We start from the raw sequence: 21,248 nt of genomic DNA, 5'->3' as shown, positions 1-21,248 counted from the left end.
AGTAGAATGTGTTCCTTGTGCTGATGTCTCATCTGTTAGGTGAGTTCCTCCTTCATCCATACCCCCCACCCCATTGCTGTAATCTTCAGGTATGAAACGGGTTATTTGATCAAATGGGCTGTCGCAGGATCTCACTAAGAGTGCCTATGTCCGATCTCCTCCATCCATGCCTTCCTTGCCCCTGCCTCTGTAATCTTCTGGTGTGGCAGAGTTTAATTTAAAGATCTCATTGAGAGTGCCCGACAATGCCTGCACTTTTTACCTAGCTCCACAATTCCAATAAGCCATACATAGCTTATATGAATGAAACTTGATCTATGAATGGAGGGGGCAGACCTATGAAGCGTCTGCCTGCCCTCCATTCAGAGCCTGTGACAGCGGGGAGGGGGGCATGGGCAGAGGGGGTATTTACCTAATAGAAGAGGCATCAGCAAAAGTCAAGTCACACTGGCAGCTCTCGTATTGCTGGCCTCCTATGTTCCCTTTATTGCTTCTGTTGGTTATATATAGGAAGACATAACAGATCCTGTTGGGGCAGAAATATTGGCACTGATTTGTTTTTGCAGAGAGAGGCTCTCTGGCTGTTGTCCTTTTCTACACTACTTAGTGATTCACCTTTTCTAGAGCAAACATTGCAGCCAATGAAGTGTCCCATGACTCACTGCCCCACCAAAGCCAGTGGGATATTGAAGTGCGGGGAGAGAAGAGCTGCAGACGTGCGCAGCGCTGGATCGGATGAGGACTCGGGTAAGTAAAAGTGGGAGGGGTGAGGCAGGGTGCTGATGCCCAAGCGTTTTTTACCTTTATGCAAGGAATGCATGAAGGTTAACCACTTGAGATCCGCGCTATAGCCGAATAACGGCTACAGCGTGGATCTCCTTTTCCGGGACGACGTCAATAGACGTAGTCCCGTGCACGAGCGCCCTGCGTGCCCCCTGAGGGGCGCGCGCGGGGCTCTCTGTGATCGGCGAGTCTGAGACTTGCCTGATCACCAATCCGTGCAAGGGGTCGATCCCGACCCCTTGTCACGTGATCAGCTGTCAGCCAATGACAGCTGATCATGTGATATAACGGAGCCGGTAATCGGCTGACAGCGCGAGGAGAAAAAAAAAGCCGATCACCAGCGGCCGTGATCGGGACATCAGTCCCGATCACAGCCAGCCCTGCTAGTGCCCACCTGCCCCCTGCCAGTGCCCACCTGCCCCCTGCCAGTAAAACTTTAATAAAAAGTTAGTGCCCCCTGTCAGTGCCACCCAGCAGTGCCCACAGTGCCACCCAGCAGTGCCCACAATCTGCCTCAACAAAGCTGCTGCACCCCAGTGCCACATATCCGTGCCCATCAATGTCATCTACCAGTGCCACCGATCAGTGCCACCTATCAGTGCCCATCAGTCCCATCTATCAGTGGTACCCATCCGTGCCACCCATCCATGCCGCCTTATCTGTGCCCATCGGTGCCGCCTTAACTATGCCTATCAGTGCCCACCAGTGCAGCCCATCAGTGCTCACCAGTGCAGCCTATCAGTGCTCACCAGTGCAGCCTATCAGTGCTGCCTCATCAGCGCACTTCAATGAAGGAGAAAAATGACCCGTTTGCAAAATTTTATAACAAACTATTAAACATGATTTTTTTATTTTTTTTGCATCTTTTTTTGTTTGTTTAGCAAAAAATAAAACTCCTAGCTGTAATTAAATACCACCAAAAGAAAGCTCTATTTGTGGGAAAAAAATGATAAAAATTTCATTTGGGTACAGTGTTGTATGCCCACGCAATTGTCATTCAAAGTGCATTAGCGCTGAAAGCTGAAAATTGGTCTGGTACTGAGGGGGGTTTAAGTGCCCAGTAAGCAAGTGGTTAAAAAAATATTTAGGCTTTAGAACCACTTTATCTTTTTGTGTTTTTTTTTAATGTGTTACTAAAGTACCGTTGACAACATAAATACAGGAATGTATATACACTCCCTTTTATGCGTGGTATACATGTGCAGAAAAAATCGAACACATTTTCATTTGGCACACAATCATTTTCTATTCTGTCAATACTCAAATTGTACGCAGGTTCTAACCCTTCCCCACTTTTTCCAAAACAAAACCAATGTGTTTGGGCAGTGCTTATACCCTATACTGTATGTTAGGTGTCTTATCCACAACTGTGACAGTGATCATTTCTCCTTTATGTTTTAGCTTCCGTTTGCTCTGATCCCAGTGCTAACATTCACCAGCATGAAGTCCGTAATGAATGACTTTGCAAATGGGCTGTAAGTATATAAACACAAAGTATGTCATTTTATATGCTTGGGGGGTGTTGTATTTCCTTTTCATTGTATAGTTTCCTAAACCCCATCTCTGTGTCCATATCTTTCACATTTACAATATATATTTTACTTTTTGCAAGGTGCTGCTAGCCACATTTTTAGTAGGGACAAACTAACTTTAACTTGTTTGACCAGATTCATTACATCCCTTAGCCTTTCTCTTAGCAGCTTTGAAGTAGGCATGTTATTATATTGCCACATGCAGTATTATGCTTTGAGCAGTGGTTTACCCTTTGCCTTATTGTCCTCTTAATTCCCCGGGTGACCATACTAGAAGAAGATGGGCATATCTGGCCTTTTCTATGTGAATGATATTGTCCTTCTGGTCACCATTGGGTAGCAGCCTTTTTCTCTGTATAAGTGATATTTCATTGTAAACTAGTAATGTAACTGAAGCTAATTCCTTATAAAGGTGGTTATTTTAACAATCTATTCCTTAACATCACAGGGGTTGGAAGATAGCTGGTGGCATCCTGATCCTTATCATATGCTGCATAAACATATACTTTGTGATCATATACGTGTCAGCCCTTGGTAACATTGGTCTGTATATTGGAGCGGCCATCTTATCTGTTGCATATCTCTGCTTCGTGGCATATTTGGTGAGTATGATACTGATGTTTGCAGTAGCTTATCATAAATAGAGCAGGAAGAACAATTAAAAAAAACTGTAGTGCTGCTACCCAATACCATATTTGGAAAGGGCTATAGCTCTCCTCATGCAATCGCCGTGCCCGACTAGCAGTCTCCAAACGCAATCAGAGGTCCTCTAATGCAAGATGAAGTCGGCAGCCAGATGAGCATAAATAAAAAAAAAAAAATGTTTTTATTTCTTCACGAAGTACAAAAGTTCCATACAAGAGCCAACACTGATGGGTTTCAGTCTGAAACATGTCAATGTTGGCTGTTGTATAACCTTTGTACTCCTTGTGAAAAAATAAAGAATTTTATTTATGCTCACCTGGCTGCCGACTTCATCTTGCATTAGGAAGAGCAATATGACTTTGTACAATGGAAAACAAAAATGCAGCATTTCCTTTTGTCTAACAATCTCCTTGGGGACAGTGCTCTCATTGTATTTATCAGCAGAGAGAGCTGTAGAAGACCATAGCTGATCTAATAGTTGCCTGGGATATATATAGATATAGATATATTGTGCAAAAGTTTTAAGCAGGTGAAAAAATGCTGTACATTAGGAATACTTTCAGAATAGTTTATTTTTAGTAATAGTTTTTTTTATCAATTAGCAGAATGGAAAGTAAATTAACAGAAGAGAAATCCAAATCAAATTAATATTTGATGTGACCATCATTTGCCTTCAAAACGGCATAAATTCTTCTAGGTGCACTTGCACACAGTTTTTGAAGAAATTCAACAGGTAGGTTCTTCGAACATCTTGGCGAACTATCCACAGATCCTCTGAGTGTAAGCTGCCTCATATCCTTCTGTCTCTTCATGTAATCCCAGACAGACTTGATGATTTGGGTCGTTGTCCTGCTGCAGAATAAATTTGGGGTCAGTCTCACACCTCCCTGATGCTATGACATGATGGATAAGTATCTGCCTGTATTTCTCAGCATTAAGGACACCATTGATCCTGACTGAGTCTCCATTTTCAGACATACAGCCCTAAACTTGTATGGAACCTCCACCATGCTTCATTGTTGCCTGCAAGACACTCATTATTGTAGTGCTCTCCAGCCCTTTGGCGAACAAGCTGCCTCCTGCTACAGCCAAATATTACAAATTTTGGCTCATTAGTACAGAGAACCTGCTGACATTTTCTGCACCCCAGTTCCTATTTTTTTATGCATTGTTGTCTCGAAGCCTTGTTTCCACGTCGGAGGTATGGCTATATGGCCACACTGTTTCCATGAAGATCACTTCTGACCAGATTTCTCCGGGCTGTAGATGGGTGTACCTGGGTCCCTCTGGTTTCTGCCAGTTCTGTGTTGATGGCACTGCTGTACATTTTCCAATGTCAAAGGGAAGTAAGCAAGATGTGTCTTTAATCTGCTGCATTGTTTCCGTGGCCAACTACTGCATCTATGGTCCTCAACATTGACCAATCGGTGGTGTCCTCAAAGCTGAGAATTACAGGGGTTGGCCCCATATTTTTTCTGCAGCAGGACAACGACTCCAAACATACAGCCCATGTCATCAAAAATTATCAGCATAAAGAACAAGGCCTCCTGGAAGTCTGCCTGGGGTTACATGGAAAAAAAAAAAAGGGATCTGAGGCAGCCTACATCCACAGAAGATCTGTGGTTAGTTCTTCAAAATTTTGGAACATATTGCTGATAGTTTTGCCAAGTTCCTTCAAAAACTGTGTGCAAGTATATTGATTTAGATTTCTCTTCTGTATATTTAATTTCCATTTATTTTGTTAATTGATAAAAATAAACTATTAACACTTTTTTTCTGAAAGCATTCTTAATTCTACTGTAGAGATATAAATATACACATGAGGTATAGAAAAGAATCATCCTCCTTTTTAAAATAATCTTATTTTGTTGTTTTGCAGCCTAAAATGAAGACAGAACACAGTTTTTGTTTTATCCAGCTGTATTTACTCTTTACTTACTCTTACTCTTTACTTTTATAACATCCAAGTGAAAGATATAATACCAACATGTCAGGAAAAAAAAAAAAATCAAAAACCGAATCATGGAGTTGGAAAAAGGATCACCCCAATGTCGGTATTTTGTTGAATCACTTTAGTCTGTTGGGATATGTGTCTACTAACTTTGCACATCTAGATTTTTCAATATTTGCCCACTCTTCTTTGCAGAACTGCTCAAGTTCAGTTACATTTGTTGGTGACACTTTGTAGACTGCAGTCTTCAAGTCATTCCACAGATATTCATGCAAGGACGTTCACCTTTTTCTCCTTCAACCACTGTGTGATCATTTTTGCTGTGTACTTTGGGTCATTGTCATGTTGGAAGGTAAACAACCTTCCCATCGAAAACTTTCTGGCAGAGGGCAGCCGATTTTACTCAGTAATTTGATGGCATTTAATAAGTCCATTTTAGTCTCATCTGACCGTAATACCTTTTTCCATGTGGGCACAGAATTTTCAAGATGTGTTTTAAGGTGGTGAAATTAGACCAAAATTGAATTATTTGGCCTCAACGCCAAACAATATGTCTGGTGGAAATCCAATACAGCTCACTATCCAAATACCACCATTCCTACAGTAAAACATGGAGGTGGTAATATTCTATTATTGGGGTGTTTCTCTGCAGCAGGGACTGGGCATTTGTCAGGATAGAAGGAAAAATGGATGGGGGAAAATACCATAAAATTCTTGAGGAAAATCTGCTGCCCTCTGCCAGAAAGTTGTCAATGGGAAGAAGGTTTACCTTCCAACACGACAATGAGCCAAAGCACATGACCACACAGTGGTTGAAGAAAAAGGTGAATGTCCTTGCATGGCCTAGTCTGAGCCCAGACTTGGAATGACTTGAAGACTACAATCCACAGTCACTATCAACTTTAACTCAACTTGAGCTGTTTTGTAAAGAAGAGTGGGCAAATATTGCAAAGTCTAAATGTGCAAAGTTAGTAGAGGCATATCCCAACAGACTAAAGGCTTTAATTAAATCAAAATGTGGGTCAACAAAATATTGACATAAAGGGGAGAAAAGGCAGGATAAAACAAAAACTGTGTGTGCATATGTATATATGTGTGTATATATGTATATGTATGTATGTATGTATGTGTGTATATATATATATATATATATATATATATATATATATATATATATATATATATATATATATATATATATATATATATATATATATATATATATATATATATATATAAATTTGTGTGTGTATATAGATAAATACATATCTTTTCATGTGACAACACTGAAGAAATTACACTTTGCTACAATTTAAAGTAGCTGTATAGCAATTTAAATTTGCTGTCCCCTCAAAATAACTTAACACACAACCATTACTGTCTAAACCTCTAAACCCATGGTAACAAAAGTGAGTACACTCCTAAGTGAAAATGTCCAAATTGGACCCAAAGTGTCGATATTTTGTGTAGCCACCATTATTTTCCAGCAATGCCTTAACCCCTGGGCATGGAGTTCACCAGAGCTTCACAGGCTGCCACTGGAGTCCTCTTACACTCCATCTTGACAACATCACGGAGCTGGTGGATGTTAGAGACTTGTGCTCCTACACCTTCTGTTCTGAGGAGGCCCCACAGATGCTCAATAGGGTTTAGGTCTGGAGACATGCTTGACCAGTCCATCGCCTTTACCCTCAGCTTCTTTAGCAAGGCAGTGGTCGTCTTGGAGGTGTGTTTGGGGTCATTATCATGTTGGAATACTGCCCTGCAGCCCATTCTCCAAAGGGAGGGGATCATGCTTGGCTTCAGTATGTCACAGTACATGTTGACATTCATGGTTCCCTCAATGAACTGTAGCTTCCCAGTGCCGGCAGCACTCATGCAGCCCCAGACTATGACTACTACAACCATGCTTGACTGTAAGCAAGGCACACTTATTATCTTTGTACTCTTCACCTGCTTTCCGCCACACACGCTTGACACCATCTGAACCAAATAAGTTTATCTTGGTCTCATCAGACCAAAGGACATGCTTCCAATAATCTGTGTCCTTAGTCGTCTTGTCTTCAGTAAACTGTTTGCGAGCTTTCTTGTGCATCATCTTTAGAAGAGGATTCCTTCTGGGACGACAACCATGCAGACCAATTTGATGCAGTGTGTGGTGTATTGTCTGAACACTGACAGGCTGACCCTCCACCCCTTCAACCTCTGCAGCAATGTTGGCAGCACTCACGTCTATTTCCCAAAGACCACCTCTGGCTATGACGCTGAGCATGTGCACTCAGCTTCTATGGTCGATCATGGAGAGTGGAACCTGTCCTGTTAAACCGTTATATGGTCTTGGTCACCATGCTGCAGCTCAGTTTCAGGGTCTTGACAATCTTCTTGTAGCCTAGGCCATCTTTATGTAGAGCAACAATTCTTTTTTTCAGATCCTCAGAGAGTTCTTTTCCTTGAGGGGCCATGTTGAACTTCCAGTGACCAGTATGAGAGAGTAAGAACACCAAATGTAACACACATGCTCCCCATTCACACCTGAGACCTTGTAACACTAGCGAGTCACATGACACCGGGGAGGGAAAATGGCTAATTGTGCCCAACTTGAACATTTTCACTTAGGGGTGTACTCACTTTTGTTGCCAGTGGTTTAGACATTAATGGCTGTGTTGAGTTATTTTGAGGGGACAGCAAATTTACGCTGTTATACAAGTGGTACACTCACTACTTTACATTGTAGCAAAGTGTAATTTCTTCAGTGTTGTCAAATGAAAAGATATAATAATAAAATATTTTCAAAAAATGTGAGGGATGTACTCACTTTTGTGTATGTATGTATGTACGTATATATCCATGGTGTGAATCCAAGGGTTGGCACCCTCGGACGTATAGCATAGGCAGAATTTTTGCCTTTCTACAATTAAGGGTAGAGATGAAGTTGGCCTTGAGTACTTTTAAGGGCCGGGTCTCAGCTTTATCTTATTTCAAAGACCACTTGCTTCACATTCTTTTTGCTCTGGGGTTTTTATGCAAAGGATGATGCGGCTTAATCCGCCAGTCAGACCTCCTTTGAACCCTTGGGTCTTGAACTTAGTTTTGTCAGCCACAAACAGCCATTTGAACTGATGCATATTCCCCAAGTCCTTCTGACAAGGAAGTTAATGTTCTTGGTTGCTATATCCTCAGCAAGGAGGGTTTTGGAATTGGCTGCTCTTTCTTGTAAAGAGCCATACTTGATATTCACAAAAAATCCTTTTCTTGGAGTACATCACGGGACACAGAGGTCCCTCCTCTCATTCTGGGGTTTAGATATATTGCTTTGATATAAAAACTGAGATACTCCTGGTTAGGGATGAGCCGAACACCCCCCCCCCCCCCCCGGTTCGGTTCGCACCAGAACTTTCGAACGGACCAAAAATTTGTGTGAACTTTAGAACCCCATTCAAGTCTATGGGACTCGAACGTTCGAAATAAAAAGTGCTAATTTTAATGGCTAATATGCAAGATGCTGTCCTAAAAAGGGTTTGGGGACCTGGCTCCTGCCCCAGGGGACATGGGTCAATGCCTAAAATGTTTTTAAAAATGGCCGTTTTTGCGGGAGCACTGATTTTAATGATGATTAAAGTGGAAAAAAAAGTGAAATATTCCTTTAAATATCGTTCCTGGGGGGTGTCTATAGTATGCCTGTGAAGTGCCACGTATTTCCCGTGTTTAGAACAGTCCCTGCACAAAATAACATTTAACGGAAAAAAAGTCATTTAAAACTGCTTGCGGTTTTAATGTAATATCTGGTTCCGGCAATATGGATGAAAATCATTGAGAAAAATGGCATGGGTAGCCCCCCCCTGCCCATTATCAGCCCCTTTGCGTCTTGTACGGATATTAAGGGGAACCCTGTACCCATATAAAAAAAAAGGAAAGACGTGGGGCCCCCAGGCCCTATATACTCAGAACAGCAGTATACAGGCGGTGCAAACAAGACAGGGACTGTGTAGGTTTGTTGTGTTAAGTAGAATCTGTTTGTAATTTTGAACTGGTACATTTTTAAAGTGTAGCTCCAGTCAAAAAATCTATTTTTAAGCTTTTTGGAAAACATAGGGAAGGGTTATCACCCCTGTATAATTTGTTTTGCCGTCCGTCTTTTTTCATCTCACTTCCTGTTGTCTCCTTCCGTTTGCAAGTAGGAGACGTTTGTAAGTTGGATGTTTGAAAGTAGGGGCCTGCCCTATATGCTCTGCAGAAATGGCGGAACAAGGTGTTGGAGTTGCCACAACATTGTAAGCCCTCAAAGTGACTCTTGGTGGGCGCTGGAGCGCCCTGCTGTGAACGATTATATCAAGAATTGTAATTACATGCCATTGTTGAACAGTGGTAGAAAAATTGGGCCTTTGGTGGTTGTGGTGCTGGTGCCCCAACACTATAAGTCCTCACAGTTACTCTCGGTGGGCACAGTAACGGGCCCTGCTGTGAAATATTATATCAAGAATTGTAATTACATGCCACTGTTAAACAGGGGCTGAAAAATTGGGCCTTAGGCGCTGGTGCCACGACACTGCAACCTCTCCCATATACTCTAGTTGTGGTGCAGGAATGAGCCCTGCTGCAAAGCATTGCATAAAAAATTGTAATTAAACGCCCCTATTAAACAGGGGCTTAAAAATTGGGTTGTGGCATCACCCAGAACCAAAAATGTTCTTCCAACATATCAGCAGAGGGGGAAGAGGATAGACAACATAACAGGACGGTCACTCAGCATAGGCAGTCTTGAAGGGATGTGATATTTCAAAAAAAAATTATTTGGTTACATCAGCTTCAGGTGTTTGGTAGCTGTGGGTGATCCAAGACTGATTCATCTTTATGAAGGTCAGTCGATCAACCGAGTCGGTGGACAGGCGCACCCTGTGGTCGGTAACAAAGCCACCAGCAGCACTGAAGGTGCGTTCCGAAAGAACGCTGGATACAGGACAGGCCAGTAGCTCAATTGCATACTGTACAAGCTCTGGCCAGTGATCCATCCTCAAGACCCAGTAAGCCAGAGGATTTTCGGTGGGAATGGTGTCCAAGTCTAACCTTGCCCCTAGGTATTCCTGCACCATGTAAATCGGACGCTGGCGATGGTTGCTTGGAACCCATCATACCTTGAGGCTGCGGACTAAAAAACTGTCTGAACGCATCGGTCAGACGGCCACCTTCTCCACCGCTCTTTCTGACTGATGCCTTAGCAACACGTTGTCCAGGACCAGGAATTTGTAACCTCCCAGTCTCTGGGAATGCGTTGCACAGACCTTTCTGCAAGGCCTCCCGGAGATGTCTCATCCTCTTCTCCCTCTGCGACGGCAAGATAAGGTCGGCAACCTTACCCTTGTACCGTAGATCAAGGAGAGTGGCCAGCCAGTAATGGTCCCTCTCCTTGATCCGAAGAATATGAGGATCCTTCCGCAGGCTTTGCAGGATCCTCCTCCTCCTCTTCCTCCTCCTCTTCCTCTTCCTCCTCCTCCTCTTCCTCCTCTTCCTCTTCCTCCTCTTCCTCTTCCTCCTCTTCCTCTTCCTCCTCTTCCTCTTCCTCCTCTTCCTCTTCCTCCTCTTCCTCCTCCTCCTCTTCCTCCTCCTCCTCTTCCTCCTCTTCCTCTTCCTCTTCCTCCTCCTCCTCTTCCTCCTCCTCCTCTTCCTCCTCCTCCTCCTCCTCCTCCTCTTCCTCTTCCTCCTCCTCCTCTTCCTCCTCCTCCTCTTCCTCTTCCTCCTCCTCCTCCTCTTCCTCTTCCTCTTCCTCTTATAAAGGGGGCCTTGAGAGGCAAGGAAGTCCTCCTCTTCCTGCCTCTGTCCTCCCTTTAAGTGCCCTGTCCATTATTCCATGCAGCGTATGCTCCAACAGGTGGACAAGAGGTACAGTGTCACTGATGCATGCACTGTCACTGCTCACCATCCTTGTGGCCTCCTCAAACGGTGACAGGACAGTGCATGCCTCCCTGATCATGCCCCACTGGCAGTGCACATGACAGGGGACATGACGAGCAGAGCACATGACATGGGGCAGGGCACATGACAGGACATGACAGCATGGGACATGGCACATTACATAGGGTAGGGGACAGACTGTTGGGCACATTGTGGGGGGGCACGTCATCACTTTCTTCTCCAGTGGCGCGCTATTCCCCCTCGGCCCCTCCTCCTCCTCCTATTCTGTCCATTCCAGATGATGTCACTTACAAGCACTCGGGAAGGACAGGAGGGGAGAAGGAGGAGGGGCCGAGGGGCAGCAGCGCGATACAGGCAATAGGGTGCCAGCCGCTTCCCTGCCTATCTCTGCCTGTGATCCTTCTGTCAGCTGCCTGCAACTGACTATCAGATCGCCGCGGAACCCCGGTTGAGAACCACTGATTTACAATATGCCCTCTTTGGGATTTTGTTTAATAGGTGTTTTTGAAGCTCTTTAAAGGCCTTATTTGCTCTTGCAGGGTGCAATTTCTTCCATGAATATTTACCAGACTATTGCCAACTGATTGAGACCAATGATTAGAGAACACAAACTGGTCTGCTCTTAGAAGACTTACAGCAGATGTCTTCAGCCCTGTTATTTTGTCATTAGACAAGTCTCTGGCATATTTTATATCTGTGAGCATGCGCAGGATTTTGTGGCTAAAAGCTTGATCTGCTATATATGCTTGTAAGAAATGTCTTCTACGCATGCTATTTGATGGTAAACACACCTTTTGGGGAATTCCTTTGCAAATTCTTCAAGCAAGTAGGAAGGGGAAAGTTACTCCTACTTCATAGGAAAAAGCCTAAAGTCTTCTACTCCTACGGCTTCTACCTTGTACTTAAAGGGGTCTTTCTATTCTCTCCAGGTGGCAACATCAAAACTGAGCCTTTCCATAAGCCCTGTTGGCGTTTGCTTTCTTACTTTCCAATCTGTCAGCTTAAGACCAAAGATAGGTTAATGACTGCCTTGCACCAGCCTCAGATTATACCAGTTCCTTCAAAAGAATAGTTTAAACGTTTTTAATCCAAACCTATCCACCAAATAAAAGACTTCACAAGGTGTTTTTTTTTGTTTGTTTTAATAGTAATGCATTAGCTGCATTAAGGTAAAAAAAAAACTTTCACTAGTTGTCGCGCCCCCCCCCCCCCATATACTTAACTGAGTCCTGTATAGATCCAGCACTGTGGAGGAGACAGGGTCAAGCCGCATTGAATGTGTCTTTTGATGCACGCAGCCCGGCTTGGGATCAAGCCCACACTAGTGCCCCCATAGGAAGTGACTTGCTATGGGGGCACACAGAGAAGAGGATGAGCGGACAGCACTGGCAGGGGACCTCAGAAGTGGAGGCAAGGGACTGTTCTGTGCAATAGCAGTGCGCAGAGCAGGCCAGTATAAACCTCTCTTTATTTTAGGTCAAAAAGTGAGCCTACTATCACAACAAGATTAAACAGATTTCTTTGTGTTCCGAAATTCTAACTGGAATCTACGAGATCTGTCATTGCTTCCCTCAGACAAGGAGAGTTTCTTGCTTCAGTAGACATACAAGATGATTATCTCCATATTTCCATTTTCAAATCACATCAACGTTTCTATGTTTTGCTGTGGTAGGCCAGCACTTCATGTTTGTGGCATTGCCATTAGGGCTCTCCTCTATACCCTGGGTGGTCACAAAAGGGCTTGCCCCACTTCTAGCTTTTCTACAAACCTAGGGCATTCATGCCAAACCTTACCTGGGGGACCACCTGCTGAAGGAATCCCCAGCCAGAACCTTGTCTGCCAACATCCAAAGGACCATCCAGTTCTTTCAAACTGTTGGATGGATAATCGCCTTTCCAAATTATGCTTTCCAGTCCAGTCTTGGACAAAGCTTAAGCCAGAATCTTCCTCAGTAATAAGAAGATTGCCTCCCTAAGGTAAGATTCAGCTCTTGGACTCTCGGATCACATTGACACCCCTCAGTTTAATTCTGCTTGAGGGTTCTAGCCCAATTTCACTCCAGACCCCTTTGGCTCAAGATCCTCAAAACATGGAACAAGCAGATCCAATCCTTGGATAGCTCAATGCTTCTGTCCAGTCAAACATAATTCTTTCTGGCATGGTCGATCTCCAGTCCTGCTCTGAAAACTGGGAAAGTCATTCCATCACAGGAATATGGTAATAACAGATGTAAGTCTTACAGGCTGGAGTGGCATTTACAACTCCCTGTCTGTCTAGAAATCATGGTGCAAATAGTCAGACTGTGGAGCAACTAAACAAGATGACCACTTAGCTTCTAACTTCAGCTTATTCAGTTAAGCTTTGAAAATTAAAACTAAAAGCCGATTGGTTGCCATTCATAGCTGCTCCAGTTTTCATAAATTCCCCCCTATGTACCTTGACGAGTGTTATATTTTCACTCTCTGAAGTGTTTCTAGAAACTATTTTTCACATGGAAGGTTTCTGGTATTGCTGTTTTGCTTAAAAAGATTTGTTATTGTGCAACCTAAACAGTACTTCCAGGTAGATGTACAGAAAAATTCCAACCTCGCTGAATAAATCTGTACTTTTTACAGTAGTCATTCTTATTTTATGATTTTTGTCTAATACCTATAACGATGTCTTGAATTAAGGTTTAACCAGAGAAATACACAGTTTAAATACATACCGTATATACTCGAGTATAAGCCGAGATTTTCAGCCTCTTTTTTGAGGCTGAAAGTGCCCCCCTCGGCTTATACTCGAGTCATCGCTGTCTGCCCGCTCGATCAGCGTGTCGAGCAGACAGACAGCGGCCATTCTGATTCAAAAGCCGCGCCTCCGGCTCCGCCTTCGCCTGTGATAGGCGGAACACTGAATTTCCCAGCAGCCTGTGTTCCGCCTATCACGGGCATCTTCTCATCCTCGTACTACGGACGAGGATGATACGACGTCCGTGATAGGCGGAACACAGGCTGCTGGGAAATTCAGTGTTCCGCCTATCACAGGCGAAGGAGGAGGCGCGGCTTTTGAATTTTACAATGGCCGCCGACGAAGAGGGCACGGGACGGAGGCAAGGCAAGGCACGGCACGGCACGGGACAGGACGGGACGGGACGAAGGCAAGGCACGACACGGGACGGAGGCTCGGGACAAAGGCTCGGGACACAGGTAGGCTGGACACACACACACACACACACACACACACACACACACACACACACACACACACACACACACACACACACACACACACACACACACACACACACACACGGATGGAGACACACACACACGGATGGATGGATGGATGGAGACACACACACACACAGGGATGGATGGATACACACACACACAGGGATGGATGGATGGATGGATGGAGACACACACACACAGGGATGGATGGATGGATGGAGACACACACACACAGGGATGGATGGATGGATGGAGACACACACACACAGGGATGGATGGATGGATGGACACACACACACACAGGGATGGATGGACGGACACACAGGGATGGACGGACACACAGGGATGGACGGACACACAGGGATGGACGGACACACACACAGGGATGGACGGACACACACACAGGGATGGACAGGCATGTCTCACCCTCGGCTTATACACGAGTCAATAAGTTTGCCAGTTTTTTTGGGGGTAAATTGGGGGCCTCGGCTTATATTCGGGTCGGCCTATACTCGAGTATATACGGTATATGGTTCCTGTTTTATATTCTAAAGGATGTGTAATTCTGATCAGCCAGTGGCTTGCACGCATCTATCCTACAGCTAGGCAGGTGACAAGTTTCTTTTTTTTGTCCAGCAATTACCTCTATCAAGTTAGATAGGAGGCATTCCAGGAAGTAGTAAACCTTAAAGTGGAACATTAGTCAGAAAATTAAGTCCTGCTAGATCACTTTAACCACTTTCAGACCGGACCAATTTGCTGGTCAAAGACCAGACCACTTTTTGCGATTCGGCACTGCGTCGCTTTAACTGACAATTGCGCGGTCGTGCGACGTGGCTCCCAAACAAAATTGACGTCCTTTTTTCCCCACAAATAGAGCTTTCTTTTGGTGGTATTTGATCACCCCTGCGGTTTTTATTTTTTGCGCTATAAACAAAAATAGAGCGACAATTTTGAAAAAAACGCATTATTTTTTACTTTTTGTTATAATAAATATCCCCCAAAAATATATAAAAAAACATTTTTTTCCCTCAATTTAGGCCGATACGTATTCTTCTACATATATAAGCGATTATTGATTGGTTTGCGCAAAAGTTATAGCGTTTACAAAATAGGGATAGTTTTATAGCATTTTTATTAATAATTTTTTATTATTTTTTTTTTTACTAGTAATGGCGGCGATCTGCGATTTTTATTGTGACTGCGACATTGTCGGGGACCCATCGGACATTTTTGACACATTTTTGGGACCATTGTCATTTATACAGTAATCACTGCTATATAAATGCAGTGATTCCTGTGTAAATGACACTGGCAGTGAAAGGGTTAACCAGTGGGTGGCAGTGTAGGGGTTAAGTGTTCCTAGGGGTGTGTTACTAACTGTGGTGGGGTTGGGCTTTCATTTAGTGTACACTGATCTCTGCTCCAATCACATGGAGCAGAGATCAGCGTCACTAGTTGCTAGGCAGAATGAGAAAATGTTGTTTATACAGCATTTCCTCCATTCCGCCGCTCCGTGAGACGATCGCGGGGATGCCCGTGGCGATCGAGTCCGCGGGTCCCGCGACCGGACTCACGGAGGTCCCGACCAGCGCGGGAGCGCGCTGCCGGCGGCGCGCTCCCGATGGCACGGCGGCAACGAATATTGGACGTACATGTACGCCAATATGCCTGCCCGTGCCATGCTGTCGACGTACATCGTCGTGCGCTGGTCGGGAAGTGGTTAAGCTGGCTTCCTTTGCAGGTGTAGCTATGTAAAACATTAAAAATAAGTGACTATACTTAAAATCCAGGAATTCACTGTTTCTCTGTGCTCTGCACATGCTCAAAAAAAATGAAGAGGTTGGTCTGTTGATAGCTCAAGAATTTAGTGCTGCTAGTCTTCATCCAAATGGCCTCCAGTAGAGCTGCACAATTGTTAAAAAATCGTGATCTCGATTCAACCCCTCTGACAATGTCTCCTGCAGAGGTTGCCGATTCTTTCATATAACAAGTGGAGAAACTATCTGCTCACTCAGCTGTCAAAAGAAAACATCTAAGTAGTCTGCCAAGTTTTTTGAACTTGCAACATTGTTACTAAGCTTCCTTCTTAGATCAAAGGGATAGAACTTCTGTGTAAATTAATAATCTGGGCAGACTGCCAAGTTTTCAACAAGGTGTAAATGCAGGAAGTTTAACTACTTAAAGTTTAAATCTTTTTCCCACACTTCTTTCTTAAGTTAAAATCAATATTTTTTGCTAGAAAATTACTTGGAACCCCCAAACATTATATATATTTTAGCAGAGACCCTAGGGAATAAAATGGCAATTGCTGCAATATTTTATGTTACACTGTATTTTCCCAGCGGTCTTTCAAATGCAATTTTTTGGGAAAAAATTAACTTTAATGAATAAAAAAAACAAAACCGTAAAGTTAGCCCAATTTTTTTTTGGTTTTAATGTGAAAGATGTCACGCAGCGAGCCTCAACATGGGGGGTGCCTTGGGGAAGGGGGGGGCCCGCGCCTCCCCCACCCCAAAGCACCTTGTCCCCATTTTGATGAGCACAAGGGCCTCTTCCCGACAACCCTGGCTGTTGGGGTCTGCAGGCAGGGGGCATATCGGAATCCATGAGCCCCCTTTAATAAGGGGATCCCGGCCCCCGACCCTATGTGAATGAGTATGGGGTACAATGTACCCCTACCCATTCACCTGTGAAAAAAAGTAAAACGCAATAATAAAAAATAGTTTATTGCACAGATCTGGGGGTCTTCTTCCGTCTTCGGGGGTCTTCTCGCCGCTACCTGGAGACGCGCTCAAAATGAGCGGACCTTCCTCTGCGTGTGTGGGCCAGTCCGTTCATTTCAAATGTACGGTGGATAGTCAGGCAAACTTAGTACGCCGTATTAGTCCGCCGCAAAAGTACCGTGTGTGGGCAGGTAGCTCGTTCGGAACGTCCGCCAGACTAAGTCCGCCGGATAGTCTGCTACGTGTGTATGCGGCATTATACTAATTAACTGTTAGTAATGCTGGCACTGTAAGTCACAGTAATGTCATTGATATCCAATATTTTGATTATTGCGATGATTATTAAACAAAACTGTCATATACTGGAGTATAACTAACTTGTGAGCCTGACAACAATAGATTTGAATAGAGTGTCAGGCTTGGATTATATACGGTTTGATCAGTATTGTATCTGTACTAATAGCCTGACATGGTTTATCATGTCAGTGTGTATAAATTGTAGTTACATGTTAGTTTTACAGCTTTTGGTATGTATTGTCTACTTACTATGCTGTTTTTTTCTTTCTTGCAGACATGGCAATGCTTGGTTGCCTTGGGCCTGAAGTTCCTTGAATGCGGGCAGACGGTAAGCATTCATCAAATAATGCTTGCCGAAGATCAAGCTGCTTCTTCTGTTATTAACTAAGGGCTTGAATTGTATCTGGGCATGGCAAGTAGCCATCAGAGCCAGTGTGTTTCTATGGTTTACTGTGTGAACTTACAAAAAGTATGTGCAATTTTGCACAGAGGATGCTATGTTAGTTGTATAAATCATGGCTGTTTTTCTGCCTCCTCTTTTATTTACATCAAATTATGTATGTCATGGTGGTTCTGCAATTTAGTTCAATGTCCCATTTTGAGAAATCAAAACCTGTTTTGATCATTGTCTTAATTTTTTGATCTCTTAATTTGTATATATCTGTTATGTTTAATTTGCCAATCACCGTTTGTTAGCCACGTCAACAGAATTTTTTACCATTAATTATGCATGAGATTTTATCAACTGTCTGTGCCGATAGTGGATGGCATCTATAGGAATAGATTTATCTGGAGATGAGACTATAGACTAATGCATGGCAACAAAAGGGCAGACCATACGGCAATAGGTATTTATTCATAACTCAAAGTAGCTGCTTGCTATTCAGCCTGTGATGGGAATAGAAGCAGGGCCTGTGTTTTGCATCTATAGCTAAAATCTGCTAGAGTGAAGGGACATGCAAACTGATTAAAGGCAATACACTAATGCCCAAAATTGTGCAGACCCATAACTATCACATCTATATGGGCTTGTTGGACATCATATTTGTGGGCACTAATGCAGAGGTGACCTCTTTATTCTGGTTATAAGAGCCTCCACTCTTCTGGGAAGGCTTTTCACAAAGTTTTTAAGTGTGTCTGAAATTGGCACTCCACATTATGCAAAAGGTGTTCATCAAACAATGTCTTTATAGACCTGGCTTTGTACACAGGAGCAGTGTCTGTCTGCCTGTAACAGAAAAGGGCCTCTCCCAAAATGTTATCGCAAGGTTGAAAGTGCACTATTTTCTAAAATGGCAGTGCGCATGCTGTAACATACACTGCAACCTTCACTGGACACCCCTAAACTAGATCATTTGGAGGGTTGTCTAATAAATGTTCTGATATTTTGTACATATATAGAAGTGTATTGTAAAACAAGTTCTATTTTTTTTTTCCTTTAAAACACTGCCAATGGTGACCACTTGCCAGTAATATAAGATGGTAATTAACTGATCTGTATTAAATATAGATTTATACCTGTAAATCTTTTACGATCACACATAGCAAATGCCAGAACTGTTTTTTTTACCCCAGGTTTTGGGGTAGTCTATTATGCTAATAAACTATTCAGGTAATTCTTCACCTCAGCCATTCAAACAGAGATCTTCCAACTGAAGGTTCTAATCCCTGATCTCTGATAGAACCACAACTTCTTCCTGCTGTCAATTCTTACCAAAAATATGGCCATAATAAGCGGGATGATGCCTGTCCTAGAAAAGTGGAGGATCTCAGATCTGGAGCATTGGTTCTAATAAATAGCTTTGTCTTTAGTACAGTGGTCTCCATACAACACTGAATTCTGGTGGCGGTGCTTAAGGAACGGACCTGGGCATTGATTGTTTTGAACACATAAGCTGTTGAAGGGGAACATTTAAAAAAAAAAAAATCACCTGTTAACATTCTGTTGTATTGTCCATGTATTGTTATAATTGACATAAGCTGCCTATTATTGATTGGAAAAAAATGCACTACCAAGTTTTCATATGTTTAACTTTCTGAATGGTGAAGGAAAATGTGCAATGAAGCTGATAACATTTCCTTCTGCTGCTCTATCAGATAGAAGGCACACATTGCCAGAGCACTGATCTTCTTCAATGGCTCAATGGGTTTTTATATCCATATTAATGTTTTTAGTTTAGTTCTTTCTGAGAAAGAATTTTCTTGTTTGTTACTATAATGTCCTTTTTAGATGTTTAAACCTACTAGCTTGTTTCATATATTAATAAGATGACTACTATACTTTGCTCAAACATTGATTTCCAGCAATGCAACCACTTTATTGTCAATACTGAGTTTTTCCACTCCTCACCAACATTTTCTCTAAACATTGCATAAATATAAGGCCTCAACAGATTATTAGTAGAATGGTGTTACGTTAAGGCAATGGTACTCTTTTGTTTATGCTGTTCACAACGCCATATACATTGGAAGATATACAGTTTGCGTGCAACACATTAAAGCTGAACTTTAGGCACAAAACATTTACATTGGATATATTCCTCAGTAACTACAAAATATAAATGCACTTTGTATGCACCAAATGCCCTTGTGAACCCAGTTATTACTTTGTAAAGGTAATATATAGCTTGTACAGAGAGCAGAGCTGCGGTTGGCTTACAGCAGGTTGTTCATCCACTACATTCCTAAAATTACAAAGGGGCAGATGCAAGGCCGGTCATTCTAAACAAGAGAAGAGATCAGCAGTGACTGGTCTTTATTGGAACACCTTGGCTCTTGTATTTAGATAATATTTGTTTAGCCTTTATTACAGCTTTGTAAAAAGTGAGAAACACCTCTGATAAAACCAAAAGAGAACAAAAACATTGCATTGTTATGCTAATATAACCAGTGGGGTAAATTCTTTTCACTGTGTTGATTCAGTGAAATGTCCTTCCTATGAAGACTCGATGGTATCACTAATTTTCAGTTTTATTTTACGGTTTCCAACCGGCACAAGTCTTTAAAAAAAAAAAAAAAAAGTTACTTTTCTTGTGTGTTTTTCTCTTTTTACATGCAATGCTTTGGTCTGAAATCAGACTTGAAACGGTGAACAGGGACGCACTGGACCCCTGCTGTCAGCTGTTCTGTGCTACGGTGTGGACCCAGCTTTAATGGGATGAGTTATCAAACCTGCTTTACATTAGTTTGCTATATAAATATCTACACTGTCATAGCTTGCTGGTTCCTAATTTCTTTAAATATCTTAAGCCTCCATAGTGATCAACTGGATGACCGTTAAAATTAGCCTTTTATTTTAAACACTATCCTTAAATCTGCATAGGCAGACATTATATGGGTATCTTCCATTTCTTGTCCCCTGGGGGACACAGGAAGTCTTAAAACTTTGGACCAGCTCTTGACAAAATCATCAAATATGTTACTGGCAGCAAGAGCCTCCATCTTTCTAGGCAGAAGAAATCTAAGGAACAGACTGCTAAATCTTCTCCCTTGTTATATGTTAAGAAACATCCCTTTATTTTGCTACTTACTCATCTCCCCTGTGTCTAGAGTTTCAGCACCTGCCCTATCCTTGGTTTCTCCCCTCCAACCTTCCTGTGTCACTGCACAGATTAGAAGATCTTCATCAAGCCCTCTTGGTTCTTCTGGATCAGTGCACCAGTTCCTGTGGCACAATAATCCCAGGGGTTTTATTCTAACCTAGTCAATTTTTCCAAGCTTAATGGGGCATTTCTTTCAAACCTGACATCGCTTCCCTTCACCAGGGAGACTTTCTGGCTTCTGTGGACATCAGCGATGCTTACTTACATGTCCCTATCTTTTCAATGCATCAGCAATACCCAAGCTATGCTGTGGGGCCACTACACAACTGGTTTATGGCCCTGCCATTCAGCCTCTCATCTCATGGGCTTGGCTTTAATGGCATGGCTGTTTAAAGTCCAGGGTGAGAGACAGGGTCATCTTTGAGTCTGTCGTTCCTACAGTGCCAAAAGCCAGGTCCTACTTCATTTTGTGTTAGTCTTAGGGCTTACCCCAGGGTTTCTCTGTGGGGTAAATTCAATCCTGCAGCTCGATCTGGTTTTCATCATAATCAGTGGTCATGTTTCTGCCCTTGCCATATTGTTTCAGAGACCATTAACCTCTCACAATTTAAAACCTTTGTATGTCCCTGTGATTCTTTGGGACCTCAAC

General features: G+C 42.9%; 1 protein-coding gene across 4 annotated transcripts in view; it reads left to right on the top strand.

The window, feature by feature from the left end:
* SLC11A2 (solute carrier family 11 member 2) overlaps positions 1-21,248 on the top strand; it is a 132,456-nt gene that overhangs the window by 92,966 nt on the left and 18,242 nt on the right. For all 4 annotated transcript variants that reach the window (XM_077483666.1, XM_077483665.1, XM_077483667.1 and 1 more), the window contains exons 14-16: positions 2,185-2,258; positions 2,764-2,917; positions 17,332-17,385. In XM_077483666.1, the coding sequence (XP_077339792.1) occupies positions 2,185-2,258; positions 2,764-2,917; positions 17,332-17,385 (282 nt within the window). The remainder of the gene's footprint in view (positions 1-2,184; positions 2,259-2,763; positions 2,918-17,331; positions 17,386-21,248) is intronic.

This window comes from Lithobates pipiens, unplaced genomic scaffold (genome assembly GCF_037356315.1).
Source record: "Lithobates pipiens isolate NorthernLeopardFrog02 unplaced genomic scaffold, aLitPip1_a1.2 Scaffold_16, whole genome shotgun sequence".
Classification (NCBI taxonomy): domain Eukaryota; kingdom Metazoa; phylum Chordata; class Amphibia; order Anura; family Ranidae; genus Lithobates; species Lithobates pipiens.
This window is presented reverse-complemented; position numbering and strand designations above follow the sequence as displayed.